General features: G+C 38.4%; 8 protein-coding genes and 1 non-coding gene across 9 annotated transcripts; 3 read left to right on the top strand and 6 right to left on the bottom strand.

Moving 5' to 3' along the window:
• Positions 1 to 291: 291 nt before the first annotated feature.
• PHYBLDRAFT_164998 (hypothetical protein) lies at positions 292 to 4,424 on the bottom strand (the record flags this gene model as incomplete). The annotated part of the gene is made up of 4 exons (XM_018435131.1): positions 292 to 968; positions 2,073 to 2,774; positions 2,868 to 3,497; positions 3,539 to 4,424. 4 exons carry the CDS (start codon positions 4,422 to 4,424, stop codon positions 292 to 294), a joined length of 2,895 nt encoding a protein of 964 aa, XP_018296165.1.
• Positions 4,425 to 5,958: 1,534 nt separating this feature from the next.
• PHYBLDRAFT_141990 (hypothetical protein) lies at positions 5,959 to 7,410 on the bottom strand (the record flags this gene model as incomplete). Its single annotated transcript, XM_018430721.1, has 4 exons — positions 5,959 to 6,347; positions 6,438 to 6,576; positions 6,640 to 6,974; positions 7,041 to 7,410. The coding sequence occupies 4 exons, from the start codon at positions 7,408 to 7,410 to the stop codon at positions 5,959 to 5,961; spliced, it is 1,233 nt and encodes a 410-aa protein (XP_018296164.1).
• Positions 7,411 to 8,280: 870 nt separating this feature from the next.
• Positions 8,281 to 8,583, bottom strand: PHYBLDRAFT_141988 (hypothetical protein; the record flags this gene model as incomplete). Its single annotated transcript, XM_018430720.1, has 1 exon — positions 8,281 to 8,583. One exon carries the CDS (start codon positions 8,581 to 8,583, stop codon positions 8,281 to 8,283), a length of 303 nt encoding a protein of 100 aa, XP_018296163.1.
• A 57-nt stretch (positions 8,584 to 8,640) lies between these two features.
• On the bottom strand, positions 8,641 to 9,036 carry PHYBLDRAFT_141987 (hypothetical protein; the record flags this gene model as incomplete). Its single annotated transcript, XM_018430719.1, has 1 exon — positions 8,641 to 9,036. The coding sequence occupies one exon, from the start codon at positions 9,034 to 9,036 to the stop codon at positions 8,641 to 8,643; it is 396 nt and encodes a 131-aa protein (XP_018296162.1).
• Positions 9,037 to 9,455: 419 nt separating this feature from the next.
• Positions 9,456 to 11,481, bottom strand: PHYBLDRAFT_164995 (hypothetical protein; the record flags this gene model as incomplete). The annotated part of the gene is made up of 4 exons (XM_018435130.1): positions 9,456 to 9,723; positions 9,853 to 10,363; positions 10,825 to 10,970; positions 11,426 to 11,481. 4 exons carry the CDS (start codon positions 11,479 to 11,481, stop codon positions 9,456 to 9,458), a joined length of 981 nt encoding a protein of 326 aa, XP_018296161.1.
• On the top strand, positions 10,416 to 10,497 carry PHYBLDRAFT_t69. The gene has a single exon. It is a non-coding gene; the product is annotated as a tRNA-Tyr (tRNA).
• A 577-nt stretch (positions 11,482 to 12,058) lies between the features above and the next one.
• Positions 12,059 to 13,091, top strand: PHYBLDRAFT_164994 (hypothetical protein; the record flags this gene model as incomplete). The annotated part of the gene is made up of 4 exons (XM_018435129.1): positions 12,059 to 12,155; positions 12,189 to 12,194; positions 12,591 to 12,848; positions 12,934 to 13,091. The coding sequence occupies 4 exons, from the start codon at positions 12,059 to 12,061 to the stop codon at positions 13,089 to 13,091; spliced, it is 519 nt and encodes a 172-aa protein (XP_018296160.1).
• A 512-nt stretch (positions 13,092 to 13,603) lies between these two features.
• PHYBLDRAFT_102003 (hypothetical protein) lies at positions 13,604 to 14,107 on the top strand (the record flags this gene model as incomplete). The annotated part of the gene is made up of 1 exon (XM_018427651.1): positions 13,604 to 14,107. A coding segment is annotated over one exon (504 nt), but the record flags the coding sequence as incomplete, so codon positions are not given.
• Positions 14,108 to 15,637: 1,530 nt separating this feature from the next.
• PHYBLDRAFT_164992 (hypothetical protein) lies at positions 15,638 to 18,030 on the bottom strand (the record flags this gene model as incomplete). The annotated part of the gene is made up of 7 exons (XM_018435128.1): positions 15,638 to 15,739; positions 15,820 to 16,005; positions 16,072 to 16,153; positions 16,627 to 16,925; positions 16,981 to 17,265; positions 17,410 to 17,453; positions 17,952 to 18,030. 7 exons carry the CDS (start codon positions 18,028 to 18,030, stop codon positions 15,638 to 15,640), a joined length of 1,077 nt encoding a protein of 358 aa, XP_018296158.1.
• Positions 18,031 to 18,592: the final 562 nt, after the last annotated feature.

Raw genomic sequence — 18,592 nt, 5'->3', positions numbered from 1 at the left:
AAAAAATGAATAGAAGAAGGGAAATAAACAATACTAAGCTAAAAGACTGAGCCTGATCTCCACTTTGCAGCTGTGTAAAAAGGTGTAACAGTGAAAGGGAGGAGACAGAGTTGCAGATCTAGAAACATTTCATAAATGAAAAGACAAAAATAAGAAGAAGAGAAGGAAAAGAAAACAGAGATTAAACTATTATAGCTAGTGCCAAAGAGAACCATGATCTGTTTCATGTGTGTAATCACCATTTGGATTGCAGAGAATATCAATATGCCAGAGAATAGTGAGCAGAGCTTTCTAATATAGGGGGCAGGGATTGGCAGATGAGATTGGCAATGCCGATATAGCAAAGTCAATGATATTGTCCTCAAAGGTTGGTGGTATTGGAAGCTTGGCAATTAATTGTGGTGGAATTGAGGTACAGAATTGAAGATGACGTCGTGATGTATGATCTGAGCTGCATGCACATTCCTTTGGTTTACCAGGCAACCAACTCATGCACCAACGAATCAGAAGGCTACGTTCAGTGCGTGTTGCTGGAAGAAACAATATTGGGTCAACTTCCAATACCGGGCAGCATGTATGTATCAAAACCTGAGTAGTGGACAAGCGAAATTGATTGAATAAGTTCTGTCTGAAGGATTCAAAGTGTTTTGTAAGTTGTGTTTGGCTAGTGCAGTTAATATTATCAGGAATACTATGAAGAAGAAAGTTTAATGCCAAAGATCGAAGTGTAGAAACTTGTGGATGATGTTGATGAAGCAAAGAAAGCAAACAACCAGAAGGAAGAGAATGTGCTCGAATACAAAATTTGGTGATAAGAATATTGGCACGAAAATGCATCTGAGGCAAGTTACATATATGTTTTAGAACCATAGTAGAAGAGGTAGCATGTCCACCAACAATCATACGCAGGCACTTATCCTGGATCCATTCAAGAATTATGTAGTCTTTCTTGAGAAGAGCACAAATAGCTAGGCCATACTCAAATTTGGGTCAGACAAATGTCTTGTAAAGCCTTGAGCTAAGGAGTAAAGAAAAACCAGAATGACATGCACCAACAGAATTAAGTGTTGCTATTGTGGCAAGAGCACCAGCACAATGGTGAGACACAATAGAAGCTTTACAAATGCCTTTGTTGTGGAATGGGATACCCAGGTAAACAAATTCTTGGACTGCAGGAACGACTTCATCATATAGTGTCAAGTTTATATGATTTGATGAGCGTGACGGTGGGTAAATGATAGCACATTTTGAAGGGCTCCAACGATAACCAAGTTTATATGAGTGTTGAGCTGCAAGATCAAGCATGAGCTGAATAGCAGAGGCAGAGCCAAATATTGCAACACTATCAGCAAAGAGAAGACTGTTGATGGCTATGGGCAACTGAATATATCCAAATCCATTCACATCTGATGGAGCAAGAAGAGAGTTGTATGCATCTAAGGAGGAAGGAGAAGTGGATGGAACATGCATAGAGGTGAGAGATGATGCAACTGTGCGAAGTAAAGGCGGCAGGGAGTTGATGTAAATGGAATATAAATGCGGACTGAGAACTGAACCTTGAAGGACGCCTGTGGTTGGTGTGAATGCATGAGAAGAAAAGTTGCCAAGAAGAACAGATATAGAGACATCATCAAACATATTGATAAGTCTAAGCAAAGCAGGTGGTGTCTGACGTTGAGCAAGAACATCCCAAATGATTCTGCGATCTACTGTATCATAGGCAGCTTTTATGTCTAAGAATGCTACAACTGGATAATGATAATGACGGTGAAAATGGGCTTTCATGAGGTCATGTAAACAGAGAGCTTGGTCTAATGCACCACGTCTAGGACGGAAGCCTCCTTGAGCAACATCTAAAGGTGGTGAGAGCTTATGCAGAGCAGGAGCAAGACACATTTCCATTAGTTTTCTGATAACTGATGTCAATGAAATTGGTCTATAATTAGATGCTTGAGAAGGGTCACCCTTTTTGTACATCGGAAAAACTTGTGCCTGACGCCAAAGAACAGGTACATATGACTATTGCCAACAGATAGTGAATAAGAGAGAGAGTATGGGAGCAATTTGTCGACGAATGGCTTTTAACATTTCTGCTCTGATGTGATCTGGGCCTGGTGCCTTGCAGTTAGGCATAAATTGCATGCATCCCTCTATCACAGAAGAAACAAATGGCGAGTTGGCAGAGGCAAAAGGCAGACTGTTGCTGTGAAGATGAGGAGGAGGAGGGCGCTGATCTGGGAGGATACTGCCACTGTATACAGATGCAAGATGCTCACACATAATTGTTGCTGCTGTTGCTGGTCCATCACTGTGTTGAAACACATGCTGAGGTTGACGTTGTTGTTTAAGTTGCTTGATTTTGGATGTTGCCTTTGAGAAGTCGTGCTCTAGTGATCTGCAAAAAGCATGCCATGATTGGCACTTAGATGATTGAACTTGATGTCGGAATTCTGCCTGCGCTTTGAGATGCTTATCCCACCAATGGATTTTGTCTATGCCACATGCACGGCGCCATTTCTTGTAGCAGAAATTGCGGTGCTCTGCAGCTGCTTGGAGTGCTGAATTCCACAATTTTTTCCAGTGGGAAGGATGGGGAGGACGGTTGCCAATTGAGCTACTTAAAGAATTGTAAATGAGTGAGTTGAATTCATCAGTTAGTGCATCAATTGGTAGACGTGAGGAAGGAGGGTGTTTGAAGGTCGATTGCAAAGTGGATTTGAGGTTGGCAGAATTAGTGACAAATGTGTGAGCATATAGTTTGAGAACATCAGGTTCTTGAAGATGTGAGAGGTTTCATGTTTTGCGAGATGGTGGTGGTGCATGTGATGTTGGATTGATAGCATATGTAAATGAAAGTGAAAGCAGACGGTGGTCACAGTTGAGTGAGAGGTTGGTATGAATGTTGAGAGTGGCATTGGTGAGGGACATATTAGTGATAAACAGATCAATGATACTGCTTATCTCCACATTTTGGCGGAATGAAATGAATGTAGATGTGCATGGTGAGAGCTGGCCATTGACAAAAGTAAGAGCACGTTCTTCTAACCATTGGCAAAGAGCAAGACCTCGAGTGTTAGTAGCATAGTAACCAGTAAGTGAACCCAAATGTGAATTAAAATTACCACATATGATAGTGTCATTGGTCAAAGGAATGGATGAGAGAACTGCAAGAGCATCATGGGTGGACATAGTGGGCAGTAAGTACAGGCATACAATTCTGAGGGAACCAATCTTGATGGCCAAAGCATAGTTAGATGACATAAGAATCTGAGTGACAAGATAAGGACAGAATGGAGAAATAAGAACAGAAACACCCATAGAACCTCTGTAGTTGCCAGCTACAGGTGAACCATAAAGATGAATCTGGGACCAAGAAGTGGGGAGACAAGATGGGGGGAGAAGCCATATTTCAGTGATAAAAAGCATATGTAAAGAGTGACAGTGTTGAAGAACATCATAAATTGCACGAGGCTGCAGACCATTAGCATTCCAAAGTCCTAATGAGATTTCACTCATTCAGACATTGCAATAGATGTACGACGAGATGGTGATTGGAAATCATGAATACCAGCACCAAGACCAGAAACAGAATGAACAGGAATATCTTCCTTAGAGATCCAGCCTTGATCACAAAAGAAATGACCAACTGGAACAGCAACATAAGGACGAAGGTACTTGAGAGCCTTCAGACAACGATCAGAATGAAGCTCAGCAGCAACTTCTTCTAGCTCTGAATCAGAAAGAGACTTATATTTGGGATCTGCAATGTTTTTGGGATCTAAAGGGTCAAACGCGTCTAAGATCTCAATGGCAACTGTGGTCAGAGTGGTCTGGAATTTCTCAGCATACTGGTTGTGAACTAGGATGCCAACTACATCCTTGGCAGAAAAATTGATATCCAAGATGCGGCCAGTATCAACACCAAGTGTTTTCAAAGAGTTGCGAACTTCTCTATGTGTGAGACGGCATGAACGTGGGATATACACATATTGATATCCTTTGGGACCAGTGGGAATGGCAAACATTCTAGCAGAAGCAGCAACTCGGCAAACAGAAGGAGGTCTTGGAGTCTTGCGAACTGAAAGTGCAGTAGGAACAACAACAGAGTTGTGAGCAGCAGCAGCAGTGGTAGCCCATGTAGAAACCTCAGTGCCAGGCTCCTTGGGTGTGGTTGGTGCAGATGATGTTGATGCATTTGTTGTAATTGGGTAATTGCCCTGAGATGCTAATTGAGATCTGAGATCAGCAATTAGCTTTTCCGCATTAACTAATTGAGCAGTTAATCTAGCATTAGTCACACCAATTGATTCAAGTTCATTGGTGCATTGTTGCAGTGACATGAATTGGGTCCGCATGTTCCCCAGAAATGAGGCGAGATCGGGTGACATTCCCTGCATGACAGAGGATGGCAGCAATGTTGACATTTGAGATTGCAAAAATGAAAAGTTGTTGGAATCGGCTGAAATTTTTTCTGCTGATAGATAAGGCAACGGTGGTAATAGATGCAATGTTTTTGACAATGGATATATCGTTTTGAACAAGATGTAGAACGGATTGATGAAGCTTTTATATGGATACAACCACTTTTTTTGTTATGTCTTGTGTAACGTTAGCTTATGTGAAAGAGATGACACGTGTTGAGTTATGGTGTGTGGTGCAACTGGTCAGAAATATAATATATTCTTGTGATTTCGCTCAGGACAATCCAACAAGAAGGAATTTAGACAATAAACAGGACTTGAAATAGATAGAAACAGATATATGGATAACAGATAGATAGACAAATGGACAAATGGACAAACGAACAAGTAGACAAACAGACAAACAGACAAACAGACAATGGACAAGCAGACAAATAGATAAATGGATAAACAGGCAGGCAGACAAACAGACAACGAACAAACAGACAAACAGACAAACAGACAAACAGACAAGCAGACAAGCAGACAAGCAGACAAATGGTGAGACTGTACTTGTAAATTCTAGCAGTGTGCAACTTAATATTTCTCACAGGACAATAGCTCGAGCTCAGTGATGATGTTCAAAAGAAATATAGAGGGAAACTGAATGAATTTTATTGGGATAAAAATGTTTCTCTTATATACTAATTGACAACTGCGTACAAGGTGACAATCTAGATACATCTTATACTAAATGATGATTATTTAGAAGAGTGTACAGGTCTTTGGGCATAATCACAAAAAGAAATAATCAAAAATAATCAAAAATAAAAATAATCAAACTACTAAAAAATATGAACTCTCGGGAAGCATACTAAAGAAGTAATATCAAGAAGTGTAAAGAAACAAGTGCAATGCAAAGGGGAGCAAGCTAAAAAGGAAATAAAAATCAAGAAAAAAATAGAAAAAAGGGGAAAAGCATTTAAAGTCCAGCGGGAATTTAAATGTTAATAGCAAGAAAAAAGGAAAAAGAGAGAGAGAGAAAATAAATCTAAGAAATCGGATTTTGTTGTGTCTGGAGATGGAGTTACGACTTTGCACTGTCCATAACTTAATAGTCTGTCTATAAGTTGACGTCACATCAAACAAATATATGTTTTTGGTCGATGCTAGAATATTCTACAACACTTGTGTCAGAGAGATCCCCAGCTTTAGCTCAGGTTAAAGATTATGTTTTATTAAAGAGATATGTTGCTGGCAATCTATAGATCATATAGCATCTCAAGTACAAAAGAAAAAGCAAAAAAAGTCCAAAAGGATCACAAAAAGACAAAAAATAGAAAGAGAAGAAGAGAACTAACACTAATAAGCTGAAAGTTGTACCCTACTCTCCACTTTGTAGCTGTATAAAAATGCTGTAACAGTGAAAGGGAGGAGATAGGAGTTCAAGCAAGCAGCCGTTTATGTGTGAAAAGATAAAAAGTGAAAGAAAATTAGATAGGAAAGAAAAAAAAATAAAAAAAATGAAAATGAAAATGAAAAAGAAGAAGAAAGGAAACTAGCTAAGTTCAGCCCAAAGAGTACCAAAGTGAGTTTCATGAGTGTAGTCACCATCAGGATTACAAAGCTTATCAAAATGCCAGAGAATAGTAAGTAGGGCTACCCAATAAGAGGGGCAAGGAGCCTGACTAGAATTTGGGAGAGCAGTAATAGCAAAATCAATTGGATTACAGTTTTGATCAGATGGAATAGGAAGACAGGCCAACAAATGGGCAGAAACCAAAGAGCAGACAGCAAGATGACAACGTGAGGTATGGTCAGTACCACAAGGGCAATCCTTAGGAGTGCCAGGCAACCAACCCATTCTCCAGCGGACAAGGCGGCTACGTTCCACCCTAGTTGCAGGCAAGAACAGAATAGGATCTACTTCCAAAAGAGGGCGGCATGCTAAGAATAAGACTTGGTTTGAAGACAATCGAAGCTCATCAGTTTTGAATTTTCAGAAGGTCTCAAAGTGACGTTTCAGAGCTTTGCTACTATGAACATTTAAGTCAATAGGAATGCTTTGAAGGAGAGTATTATGACAAAGAGTGACAAGTGATGAGGACTGAGAGTAATGATGGTGAAGAAGAGACAAGAGGCAGCCAGAGGGAAGGTAGTGAGCACGGATACAAAACTTGGTTATCAGCACATCAGCTCAAAAACTCATACTAGGAAGGAGACACATATGCTTGAGAACAGTGGTAGATGAGGTTTGGTGCCCACCAACTATTATGCACAAACATTTATCTTGGATCTTCTCAAGCTGGATAGTATCAGTTCTTTTCAGAGGGAGAATAGCCAATCCATATTCAAATTTTGGTCTGATAAAGGTCCTATACAGACGAGAGCTGAGAAGCAGAGAGAATCCAGACCAGCATACTCCAACTGCATTCAGCATTGCCATGGTTGCCAGGACTCCAGAACGATGATGAGTGACAATAGAAGGCTCATGAATACCTTTATTGCAAAAGAGAACACCAAGATATATAAATTCCTCCACTGCAGGAAGAATCTCATCATATAGAGATAGATCTGGATGGTTTGCAGAACGAGAAGGAGGGTAAATGATAGTACATTTAGATGGACTCTAACAAAAACCAAGAGTAAATGAGTGTTGGGCAGCCAAATGGAGCATAGCCTGAACGTCATGAGCAGAACCAAATATTGCCACATCATCAGCAAAAAGAAGTGTATTTATTGGCATTGATGAGACTGCATGCTGGTAGCCATTCACATCTGGAGGAGCAAGAAGAGACTGGTATGCATCTAATGAGGAGGGAGACGATGATGGCACATGGGTAGAAGTGAGAGGAGATGCAACTGAGCAAAGAAGAGCTGGCAGGGAGTTGATGTAAATAGAGTATAGATGCAGCCTGAGAACTGAACCTTGAAGCACGCCTGTTTTTGGTGAAAATGAATGTGAGGAGAAATTGCCAAGAAGAACAGAGATAGACACATCATCAAACATGTTGACCAAAAGTCCAAGAAGAGCAGGTGATATGGATCATCTGACAAGGGCATTCCAAATGACACGTCTATCCACAGTGTCATAGGCAGCTTTAATATCCAAGAAAGCAACAATTGGATAGTGGTGATGACGATGAAAATGAGCTTTCATCAGGTCATGCAGACAGAGAGCTTGGTCAAGAGCACCACAGCAAAGACGAAATCTACCTTGGGCAACATCCAGAGGAGGAGAGAACTTATGCAACTCAGGAGCTACGCACATCTCAAACAACTTGCGCACCACAGAAGTAAGGGAGATGGGACAGTAGTTTGCTGTATTCAAAGGGTCTCCCTTCTTAAAGATTGGAAACACTTGGGCATGGCGCCAGAGAGAAGGGGTGTATGACCATTGCCAGCAGATAGTAAAGAGACAGGCAAGAAGAGGTGAGATGTGAGACCAAATGAGCTTTAGCATTTCTGCATGGATGTGGTCAGGACCCGGCACCTTGCGGTTAGGCATAAATTGCATGAAGGTCTCCACCACTGATGAGATGAATGGGGAGTCAACAGAGGCAAAAGGCATGAGAGAGGTGTTGAGTGGTGGTGGTGAAGGTCGAATGTCAGGAAGAATATGTCCACTATAGACAGATGCAAGATGGTCACACATAACTGTTGCTGCGACTGTTGGGCCATCATCATGCTGAAATGTGTGTTGTGGTTGTCTGTGCCGTTTCAACTGCTTTATCTTAGATGTGGCCTTGTTGAAATCCGAGTTCATTGAGCGACAAAAAGCATGCCAAGACAAATGCTTTGCTGTCTGAACTTGCTGACGAAACTCCTTGTGTGCATGCTGGTGCCGGCTCCACCAATTGATCTTGTCAATGCCACAAGCTCAACGCCATTGCTTGTAACAACCATCTCTATGGTCGGCTGCAGCTTGCAATGCAGGGGTCCAAAACGATTTCCAATGTGAGGGGCAAGGGGGGTGAGAACCAATTGAGCTACTAAGAGAGTCATACATGAGTGCATTGAAAGAGTTAGTAAGAGCATCAATGGGTGGACATAGGGTTGGCGGATTCTGGACAAGGTCTTGCAGTATAGTGAGAAGGGGGGCGGATTTGGTGACAAAGGTGGTGACATATAATGATCTGACATTATCTTCATAAAGACGTGACAGATTCCAAGTTTGGCGCATAGGTGGAGGTGCTGGTGGTGAGTGTTGCAGATCATAAGTAAAGGAAAGTGAGAGAAGTCAGTGATCAGAGCCTAAAGATAGTTTGGTTGCAATGTGTAAAGAAGGGTTGGCGAAGTTAGTGTTGGTGATGAAAAGGTCAATGATGCTGCTGATTTCAACTTCGTTACAAAATGAAATGTATGTGGGTGTGCATGGTGAGAAAACTCCATTGAGGACAGTTAAAGATTGTTCTTCAAGCCATTGCTCTAAAGCTACACCACAAGGGTTAGATGCATAGTCACCAGTTACTGAACCAAGGTGTGCATTAAAATCGCCACATATAATAGTATCATCAGTCAAAGGAATGGCTGAGAGAATATCAAGAGCTTCATGAGTGGGCATAGAGGGTGGTAAGTAAAGGCATATAAGTTGAAGAGTGCCTATCTTGACAGCAAGAGCATAGTTGTTGGGCATAGGTATTTGAGTGACAGCATAAGGACATGAAGAAAAGACTAACAATGACACTCCCATTGATCCACAGTAGTTGCCAGCAACACGAGATCCATAGAGATGATATTGAGATCATGAAGTTGGAAGACGGGCTGGGGATAGAAGCCATGTTTTGATGATAAACAGCATATGAAGAGATTGACAGTAGTTGAGCACGTCTTTGATTGCACGAGGTTGAAGTCCATTGACATTCTATGATTCTATTGAAAGATCATTCATTCTATCATAGCAGTGAGAGCATCAAGAGCACATTTTTTATTTGGAGCATTACCAAAGTGCTCAGCTACTGGTTGGGCAGGAATTTCCTCAAGTCCAATCCATTCTGACTAGACAAAGAAGTGAGCAACTGGCAGAATCAAGTGAGAACGCAAAAACTTGAGAGCTTAGAGACAGTGGGCATTTTGGAGAACCAAAGCCTGGGTTTCAAGACCAGAGACAGACAAGTTGGCAAACTTGGGATCAGCAACATTTTTAGGATCAAGTGGATTAAAGTTGTTGACAAGAGAGACCTTAGCACTAGCTAATTGAGATTTAAATTCCTTAAGATACTGCACATGGACAAGAACGCCAATCACCTTACAAGCAGGAAAGTTAATATCTAACAGGCGACCAGTGTCAACACCAAGAGTGTGGAGAGAGTGGTGCACTTCACTGTGCATAATACAACGTGAGCAAGGAATATAAACATATTCAAAACCATCAGAACCAGTTTTGTCAGAGAACAGTCTTTGAGAGGCAGCAACCTGGTGAGCAGAAGGAACTCAAGGTATCTTGGCTGACAAAATCAAGCTTGTTTTGGTGGCCCAAGTGAAGGCAGCAGTTCCAAGATCTGCAGTTGACTGGGGTGCAGGAAGAGAAGCAGAGCTGGAAACAGAACCAGTCACATTGTTTTGCAACAATTGAGATTGAAGATCAGCATTCTCCTGCCGGACATTAGCTAATTGAGCATGCAATTGCACATTTTCAGCAGCAAGTGATTCCAAATATGTTGTACGTTTGTTAAGTGCATTGAACTGTGACTGCATACTGGTTAAAAACGTCACAAGTTCAGCTGACAGACTTTGCATGCAATTAGCAGGCAATAATTGTAACATGTTTGGCAATGATCTTGAGATGGTAGCAATTGGCAGAGAAAAAGTGAAAATTGGTGATAAAGTGGCAGGAACGATAGAAAAAATTTTTTGACAATGGATGCGGTGGTGGGAAGGGTAGATGCGTTGTGTTTGACAATAGATGCAATGGTTGAAGCAATATTTAGGATGGATTGATGATAGAATTGTATGGATGCAAACTATAAAAAACTCAAAATTTTAAAGCAATAAAGCTTATATGAAAGAGAAGTTCCGGCTTTAGCTCAGTTGGTAGAGCGGAGGACTGTAATGTAATGTAATCCTTAGGTCACTAGTTCGAATCTGGTAAGCCGGAAATAACGTTTTTTGAGTTAGTTGAGAGGTTTTTATTGGCAGGTATTTGTCGGACATTATTTTGATGAATCCGAGAAATCGGGATAATTGACCGCAGCAGTTCTGTGTGTCAAAGATATCTCATAGATAATGAACTGCAGTAATGTCTTGTAAAGATTAACCACAGTAACATCTTCTGAGCATCAATCACAGTGAAAGGACTTCTCTTGTAATTAAATAGAGTATAATAGTTTACTGCGGATAATGCGCAGTATTAGTTTAGAAAACTATATAAGACATTTCAATTCCTATCAATAAAAAGTACCTTTTATCCTCTCTTCGATTTTACATATACTCTCCGATCCCCAGTGGGTTTGACCTTTTGACTTTGCTATAGTAAAAGGAAGACCATCCCAGATCAGGAACGACAACTGCAGTACTTCTTTATGCACAGTAATATCTTCCTGAGCATTAACCGCAGTATAATGACTATTTCTTTAATTAAATATAAATAATAACTACTATGGATAATGTGCAGTATTAGTTTAGAAAACTATATAAGACAATTCAATTCATATTAATAAAAGGTATCTTTTATCTTCTCTTTGATTTTATGTATACTCCTTGATCCCCAGTGGGTTTGACCTTTTGACTTTGTTATAGTAAAAGGAAGACCAACCCAGATCGGGAATGACACATTATTTTGATAAATCTGTCAGAGTTGACATCGGTGACCAAAATCAGAAGTTATAAGCAACTAGTAATGGTTGACTTTTTAGGATAAAAGATCTTGACTTCGCCAATTGGTCTTTTGTCTATTTTTTAGATGTTGGAGATGAGGAATATACTTGTAGAGATATTACTAGATAACCATCATCTAAGACATATTATCATAGCTATTCTTAAAAACTTAACAATCCCCAGTGGTATTGATTCTGCGACTTAGTTACAAGTGCCAGAAAAGAAATGCCAGATCGAGACTTGACAAATCTGTCAGAGTTGACATTGCTGTTCCTGATCTAGGCTATCTTCTAATTCACTGTAAACGTAGCCAAATTGGTCAAGCTGTAATAACACAGGAGTAAGCAAATAAGAGAGAGGATAAAAAGATGATTTTTATTATTTGATTTGGGTTATCTTATATAGTTTTTTGAAATGATTATTCATCTTTGACTACACTCAAGTAGTGTCTAGTAATATTACAAATTATTATAAACTGATTACAAATTTCTAAAATTACAAACTGATGAATAATCATTCTAATTCCTGCTTCTTTTGTAATAACAAGTCACTAGAACTTGTATCCCAAAAATTAAACACGACAACATTGATAACCCTGTCAAGTCTCGATCTGGTAATTCTTTTCTGGCACTTGTAACTAAGTTGCAGAATCAATACCACTGAGGATCGTTAAGTTTTTAAGAAGAGTTTTTAGATAAGAATAAAGATGCTATTTATTAAATATATTTTTTGACTATTTATACAAAATGATAATTGATTTCTGGCTAAAAGAATAGCTACAATAATATGTCTTACACTGGAAAAAAGGGGGAAATTCCAATGTGCACAGTTACCTGATAACAATGGAAAATGTGGAGCCAATTTTCATCTCAGCAGGGTTTTCTTATGTTCATATTGAAAATGCAGTTTTGTTGTATTCTATTGGCTTGGATATAACTAGTACAAAGATTAATTTTTATTATTATTATAAAGGCCATAGTAAATAAAGTATATGTAGCACTTGTTTCCTTTTTCTCTTAACATTCAAAAACAAAACAAAAGACACCATGTCCTCAATCCCCTAACTTTACAATGAAAAGTGCTATTGTGCTGGATGTAGTCAGAACGAACTAGGCTATAGTTTTGTTGCCAGAAGAACTGCTCAGCACCATAACAAAAGAGCAAGATTAGATGCTATAAGATGTGAAAGTGGTATGCAGTTTGTAGTATTATTGTATTAGATTTTATTTGGTTTTTTTTGCAGTTAAAAAAAATAACATTCTTTAATAGAATCTTCTTCCCAAAGAAATGCGATGGAGGTTGATGTTGAACGTAGAAAATATTAATTTGAACAAAAATAATAGAGCTTAACTAAGAAATATATTCTATATATAGCTATTCCAACCCATCAATCCAGAATCACAGAAGAGGCGTATGGTCAGACCAGCTCACCTGTTTGGGAAGAAGCCCCAATGTCTGACAATGATAATGTTTTGGTTGAGAATGAAGAGATTCACAACAGTGAAAGCAATAGTGATGAGAGTGGTAATGATGAGGAGAGTAGTGGTGATGATGAAAGCAGTAATAGCAAAGAAAGCAAAGAAGATGATGAAGATGTTGTTGAGATTGAAGTCGAGGAATTTGTTGATGAAGGTTGGTGCTCCACTACTAAGAAATTGAAAAATGAAAATCTGAAAAAAAGAGGGGTGTTAATTTTTTTTTGCAATTTTTACACTAGATCCTTTTGCAACCCCCAATATTCCAGAGAACTCAGTGCACAGGTTCATTGCTACATTTGTGGTAATGTTTGCTTCCCGCTATGTGGTCAACAAGAGTGCTGTTGTCTTGATTGAGTTCATCAACAAACTCTTGACGATTTACGAGCAGGATTTCTAACTTCCCTTGAGCCTTCCTAGTCTACAGCGCATGACAGGTTTCTCAGCCATGACCAAAGGCGTAAAGAAATTTGTTGTGTGTCAGGATTGCCACAAGGTGTATAAAGAAAGTGTATCTGCTCCTTCTCAAAGTGATTTTGTGAAGCTTGGTGCACACTCGTCTTGTGGTTGTCAATTGATGAAATCATTGTCATCGGGTGCTTTGATAGCTAAGCGGTCATATGTGTACCAGTATATCAAAGAGACATTAAAGATGTTTTTCCTTCGCCCAGAGTTTGAAAAAAAATCAGACATTGGAACCACGAGTTGAAGATGATGAATACCATGTGCGATATCTACGACAGAGCTATATGGAAGGAGTTAAAAGACAAAGATGGCGTGCAATTTACCTAAGATTCACGTTCATTAATGTTAACTATCAACATTGACTAGTTCCAGCCATTCGATAATATATCTCACTCGTCTGGTGCAATTTATATTGCTATCAACAATCTTCCCTGGGACGAATGGTTCAAGCCAGAGAATATCATTCTGGTTGGACTTATGCCAGGTCCTAAGGAACCAAAGTCTGAAGAGATAAATCACTATCTCAAACCTTTGGTAGAGAAGTTGGAGACGTTGTACGTGGGAATGAAGATCCCAACCTTTGAATGTCCCAGTGGAGTCAATGTTTGTGCAGTACTGCTGATGGTGGCCTGCGATATTTCAGCTGCTCAGAAAACAAGCAGGTTCACTTCTCACAACAGTATGTGCACCTGCTACAAGTGCAACCACCAGTTCCCTCGTCTGCCAAATGGAATCAACGTCGATTTTAGTGGATTTGTCTTTTCTCAATGGAATCTTCGTAATGGTGTAGAAAGCAGGTTGCATGCTGAGAAGTGGGAAAGTGCTAGTACCCCCTCAGGAAGGCATCAGCTGGAGGTCGAAAATGGTGTTCAATGGTCGCAGTTGTATTGTCTTGGATACTTTGATCTAGTATGTGGAACGATCATTGATCCCATGCATAATCTTTTTCTGAGAACTCCAAAGAGGATGCTGAATTGGTGGATTGAGGAGAAGAAGATTTCGAAAGACGATCTAGTCACAATGCAGAAGACAGCAGAGACAATGGTGATTCCTGGCAAGTACACTGCTTTGACAAAGAAAATCGGCAAAGGGTTTTCATACATGAAAGCAGACGAGTGGAAGTCGTGGGTGCTCGTTTACTCTCCTGTTTTGTTGAAGGGCGTTCTTCCAAATAATATGTTCAACAACTGGATCGACTATGTTGATGCATGTCACATCTTGATAAAACCAACCATCACTTTCCTTGAACTAAGCAATGCCCACACATTCCTTGAAAGATTCTGTCAGAAATTCGAAACCACATATTCAACCAAAATCCTCACCTGTAACATGCACCTGCACCTCCATCTTCATAATGTTGTTCGTGATTTTGGACCAGTGTATGGTTATTGGCTCTTCAGGTTTGAGAGATTTAACAGTTTGTTAAAAAATATGAAAACAAACAGAAAAATTGGGTTTGAAGAAACCTATATGCAAAAATTTGTTGAAGATGTACACAAGGAAGACTATGTCAATGCTGTTCTTCGAGGTCCAAGCCAAGTCTCCTTCCGCCAATTCATTTTTAAGCTTATGTCAACACCTATGCCAGCCTCTATGCCAATTACCACCCCTACCATCCGTCAATGTACCTTCCGTCTACAATCCTTTATTGATTATTCCGAAAATCCAGATCTTGTCATCAAAGGCAATGAGCCTCTCCCTCCTTCTGCCTTCCCACTCCTTACAGCAGCATTAATACCAATGAGTAATATTCACTATCTTTATCTCTTGGAATATTATAAGACTGCATACCAAAATCAAGCATTGGTCCATTACAAAGAAGCTTCATCATCACCATACTTTGTTGACAACCTGATAAATAAGCTTAAATCAGTAAACATTCTTGGCCAGACTTATAAAGGCCAGAATGAATCAGAACATCATGGTTCCCTCATTCAAGCCAAGTTTTATGGAAGTACAGGCCAGCATGTACTCGCATACACAGGTCAAATTCAGTACCTATTCACACATTCCTTTACCCCACCACCTACCAACAACAACAATCGCCAATTCCGGCTTATGCATTATGATCAACATGTTTTTGCTTTCGTCAAATGGTTTATGCCAGCTGACAATCATTCTTGTTCACTTGAACATGTTGATATTTGTTATCCTACGTTCTCTCATGACAGCCATCAAAGCATATTGCCAGTGCATAGAATTTTGTTGCAAGTTGCTACAGCTGAGCATACAACGCGTCAAAATGTTAAAAAAATACTAGTCATTCCTTTACCAAAAAAACACTATGCATAGAAATTAATAAAATTTAACTCTCCTTTTTAAAGAATCCAAGAGAAAAAGACAATTGTAACATTCATGTTTCACAATAAGTTTGTGTTTGTTGAAATTATAATGCAAAGAATGAGAGAGAAAATTTTTTTATTAGAGCTCATCTCTGAAAGCCCACTGAGGAAGAGAGTGCTTCAGTTGACTCGGGACTGCTCAATCAGCATCTCTGCCAAAGGTCTTCTTTGCCATTTGGCGCACATTTAGGTTCAAGCATTTGAGCACGGCTACGTCAACATACCCCAGAAACTGATTGTACTAGATTAAAATAAAAATATTATGTTTATTTTACTAAAAGACAATGGATCGTATTTAATATTATTTATAAAAGTATTTACCTCATTGCTTCTCCAGGATGGACGCACTGTACAGATCACATGATTGCCTAGAACTCCAGGTATCTCATCCTCCAACTCACCCTCAGATATTGGTGCCTTGTTGATGAGCCCTTTGCGATCCTTTCCCATCAACGTATCAATGTCAGCCTTGCATATGCTGTAGGCCAGCTCACGGCAGTCAAAGTTCTAATAATACACATTTATTAATATTACTCAATATTATTATTTTTATCAAAATACAACACAACATACAGTGGTTGCTTGACTTGCTCTTCTTGACCTTGATCTTCCTGCATCAAGGGCTGACAGCAACTTTCGTTCAGCAGAACATCTTCTACAAAAGTTAGTGTGGTATTTCAGATACGAAACAATAGAAAAATAAAATATTTGATAATAGAGACGTATAGAAATACTTTGAGACTGTATATAAGTTGTCTTTATTCATAAATAAAAAGTGTCCTTTTTTATAAGAAAACACAATCTGCTCTTGTCATTACGTCTTAGTTTCTTAAGGCTTTCTTCCTTTACTATATTTGGCTATTAGAGTGTATTTACTGCTTAACTAGTGTTGGTGTTACAATGATAACATCAAGCCATAAATCGTATTTCTTTAGCTCTTAGCTATTCTTTTCTCTTTTATACTAGAGCTTTAGGACTTCCTACTAAATTAGCTCTATATCGATCTGACACAGTTTACCCAGCAGTATGATATAATTATCTTAACAATCTTTAAGATATTATCTACAGTACTAACTGTAATAACTATTGGGCTGATTACTTAATCGTTTATATATATTTTATACTGACAAGATGATAGCTACTACGCTATCCCAATATGAATATGTTCTTATATGTGATAAATCCAACATCCGAGTGTCTGAATCACCACAGTTAGTATAAATACTACTGCGGATTTTGGATGGCCTAAGCCCATCCGCAGCAAGCTTTGGCTTCAGGTAAGCCATAAGTGCAAGTGTCAGTTTTTTATTAGGGAAACGATTGAAATGAATTTTAGTATTCCAACTGGACTTGCTGTCATTTGCTGCAATCAAAGCTGCATCATTTGATCTGAATTTTGGATCCCTCAATTGGCTTTGGATAAGAGACTATATATTGTGCGAGAGAGTATATTGATAAAATATTTGATAATGCTTTACTCACAAAAAGTCGATTGTAAACTTCTTGATTAACATCAGTAGAAGTGGCAGTGGGAGCAGAGGAGGGAGCAGAGGAGGGAGCAGAGGCGGGAGCAATCTCAAGAACATTATCAGAAGTTCCAATAAGAGTATCCAGAACTTCCAAAGCATCAGCATTGCCTTTGACAACGCAGCCAATTTTGGAATCCATATCCTTTAGGCTTTGCTGCATTGCATCTAATCTAGCAATCAGATCTGCGTTTTCTTTTGATGGATGGGGAGCAAGTGTACAATTGACTTTAGGCATTTTCTATAAATTAATAAAACAAATAAGTATGAACTATCTATATTATGATTTAACATTATATATGTATACAACATAGTGTTCTTTGTATATAAGAGTACTTGTAAAATATGGTCTTTTGTATGTATGTGAATGTGATTATATGTTTACATTTGAGTGTGAGTATTTGTAAAAGTGCGAGTGTAGCAAAGAAGCTAATTAATATTTTGAAAGAAAATATATTTATTGACAATAGAGATTGTGTCAAGAATAAATCTAAATTGCTCTCTTACACAAGCTCTGTGTAAGATACAATGGAAATATTGATTTTGGGTTTTATTTCATTACACTCTTTCAGTTTCTCTTGAGGGCAAGCATTTGTTTTGATTTCTTTATTACTTCTTTTGTAATTTTTATTTTTATTTGTATTTTTATTTTTATTTTTATTTTTTTCCTCTTTGTCTCATTCTGGCTTGTCTTTCTTTTTTCTTTTTCTTTTCTCTCTCTTTTCAAGTTTTATTATTTTTATATATTTTAGTAGGTTATATTCTTTTTAAAAAGAGCTTTATCACAGATAACAAATAAGAATATTTATATATTTGGCTGCCATAGTCACTTGCTTCATTGTTCTATTCATTGTTTATTATATGTCAGGGTTTCTATGGTAAGGTGATGTCTCTTTTTTCATAAACAACTAAAAAAAACACTGATACATTCTGTTGCCATAGACACTATCATTCTTTTTATTTCTGATGCATCCTCTTCACAATGTCCATCCCGATTAGCAAACATTAGTAAGCATTGTCATCTTCTTCTAAAACTTTGCTGACTTTTTTATAGGCCGTGTTTCCAAAAACATACACTCCAACTAAACATGGTAACCAACATGGTAATATTTTATAGTTCTTTTTATTTATTACATTTTGTTTTAATATTTATCTAACAAAATATAACCTTTATTATAGATGAATGACCCTCTCTCAAACATTCTCTGCATCTAGAACTTCCATCTCATGCTACTGTCATTGACATAGTAAGACTTGTTTTTCCTTTATTCTCTTTATATGTACTGTAATATTATTATACTGTATATTAATATAATACAATATTCTACAAGAGACTATATCGGCTCTTGACAAGGACTATCAATATTTACAAATACAACTGTTTACTTTGGGTGTGTAAATTAATTACTATATTACTCAATTTACCCAAACTAATTTTTACAATCATTTTCATAGTCAAAGTAGTCATACTGGGTGTCATGTCTAACATTCCTGATATCCTCTTGATTTTCCCACTTGTATCTGATGTTTTTAATATAAGTATATTTTATACAATATATTTTTTAGGA

Source organism: Phycomyces blakesleeanus (assembly GCF_001638985.1).
Source record: "Phycomyces blakesleeanus NRRL 1555(-) unplaced genomic scaffold PHYBLscaffold_4, whole genome shotgun sequence".
Lineage (NCBI taxonomy): Eukaryota > Fungi > Mucoromycota > Mucoromycetes > Mucorales > Phycomycetaceae > Phycomyces > Phycomyces blakesleeanus.
The sequence above is the reverse complement of the archived record's forward strand: the minus strand, read 5'-3'. Positions and strand labels throughout refer to the sequence as shown.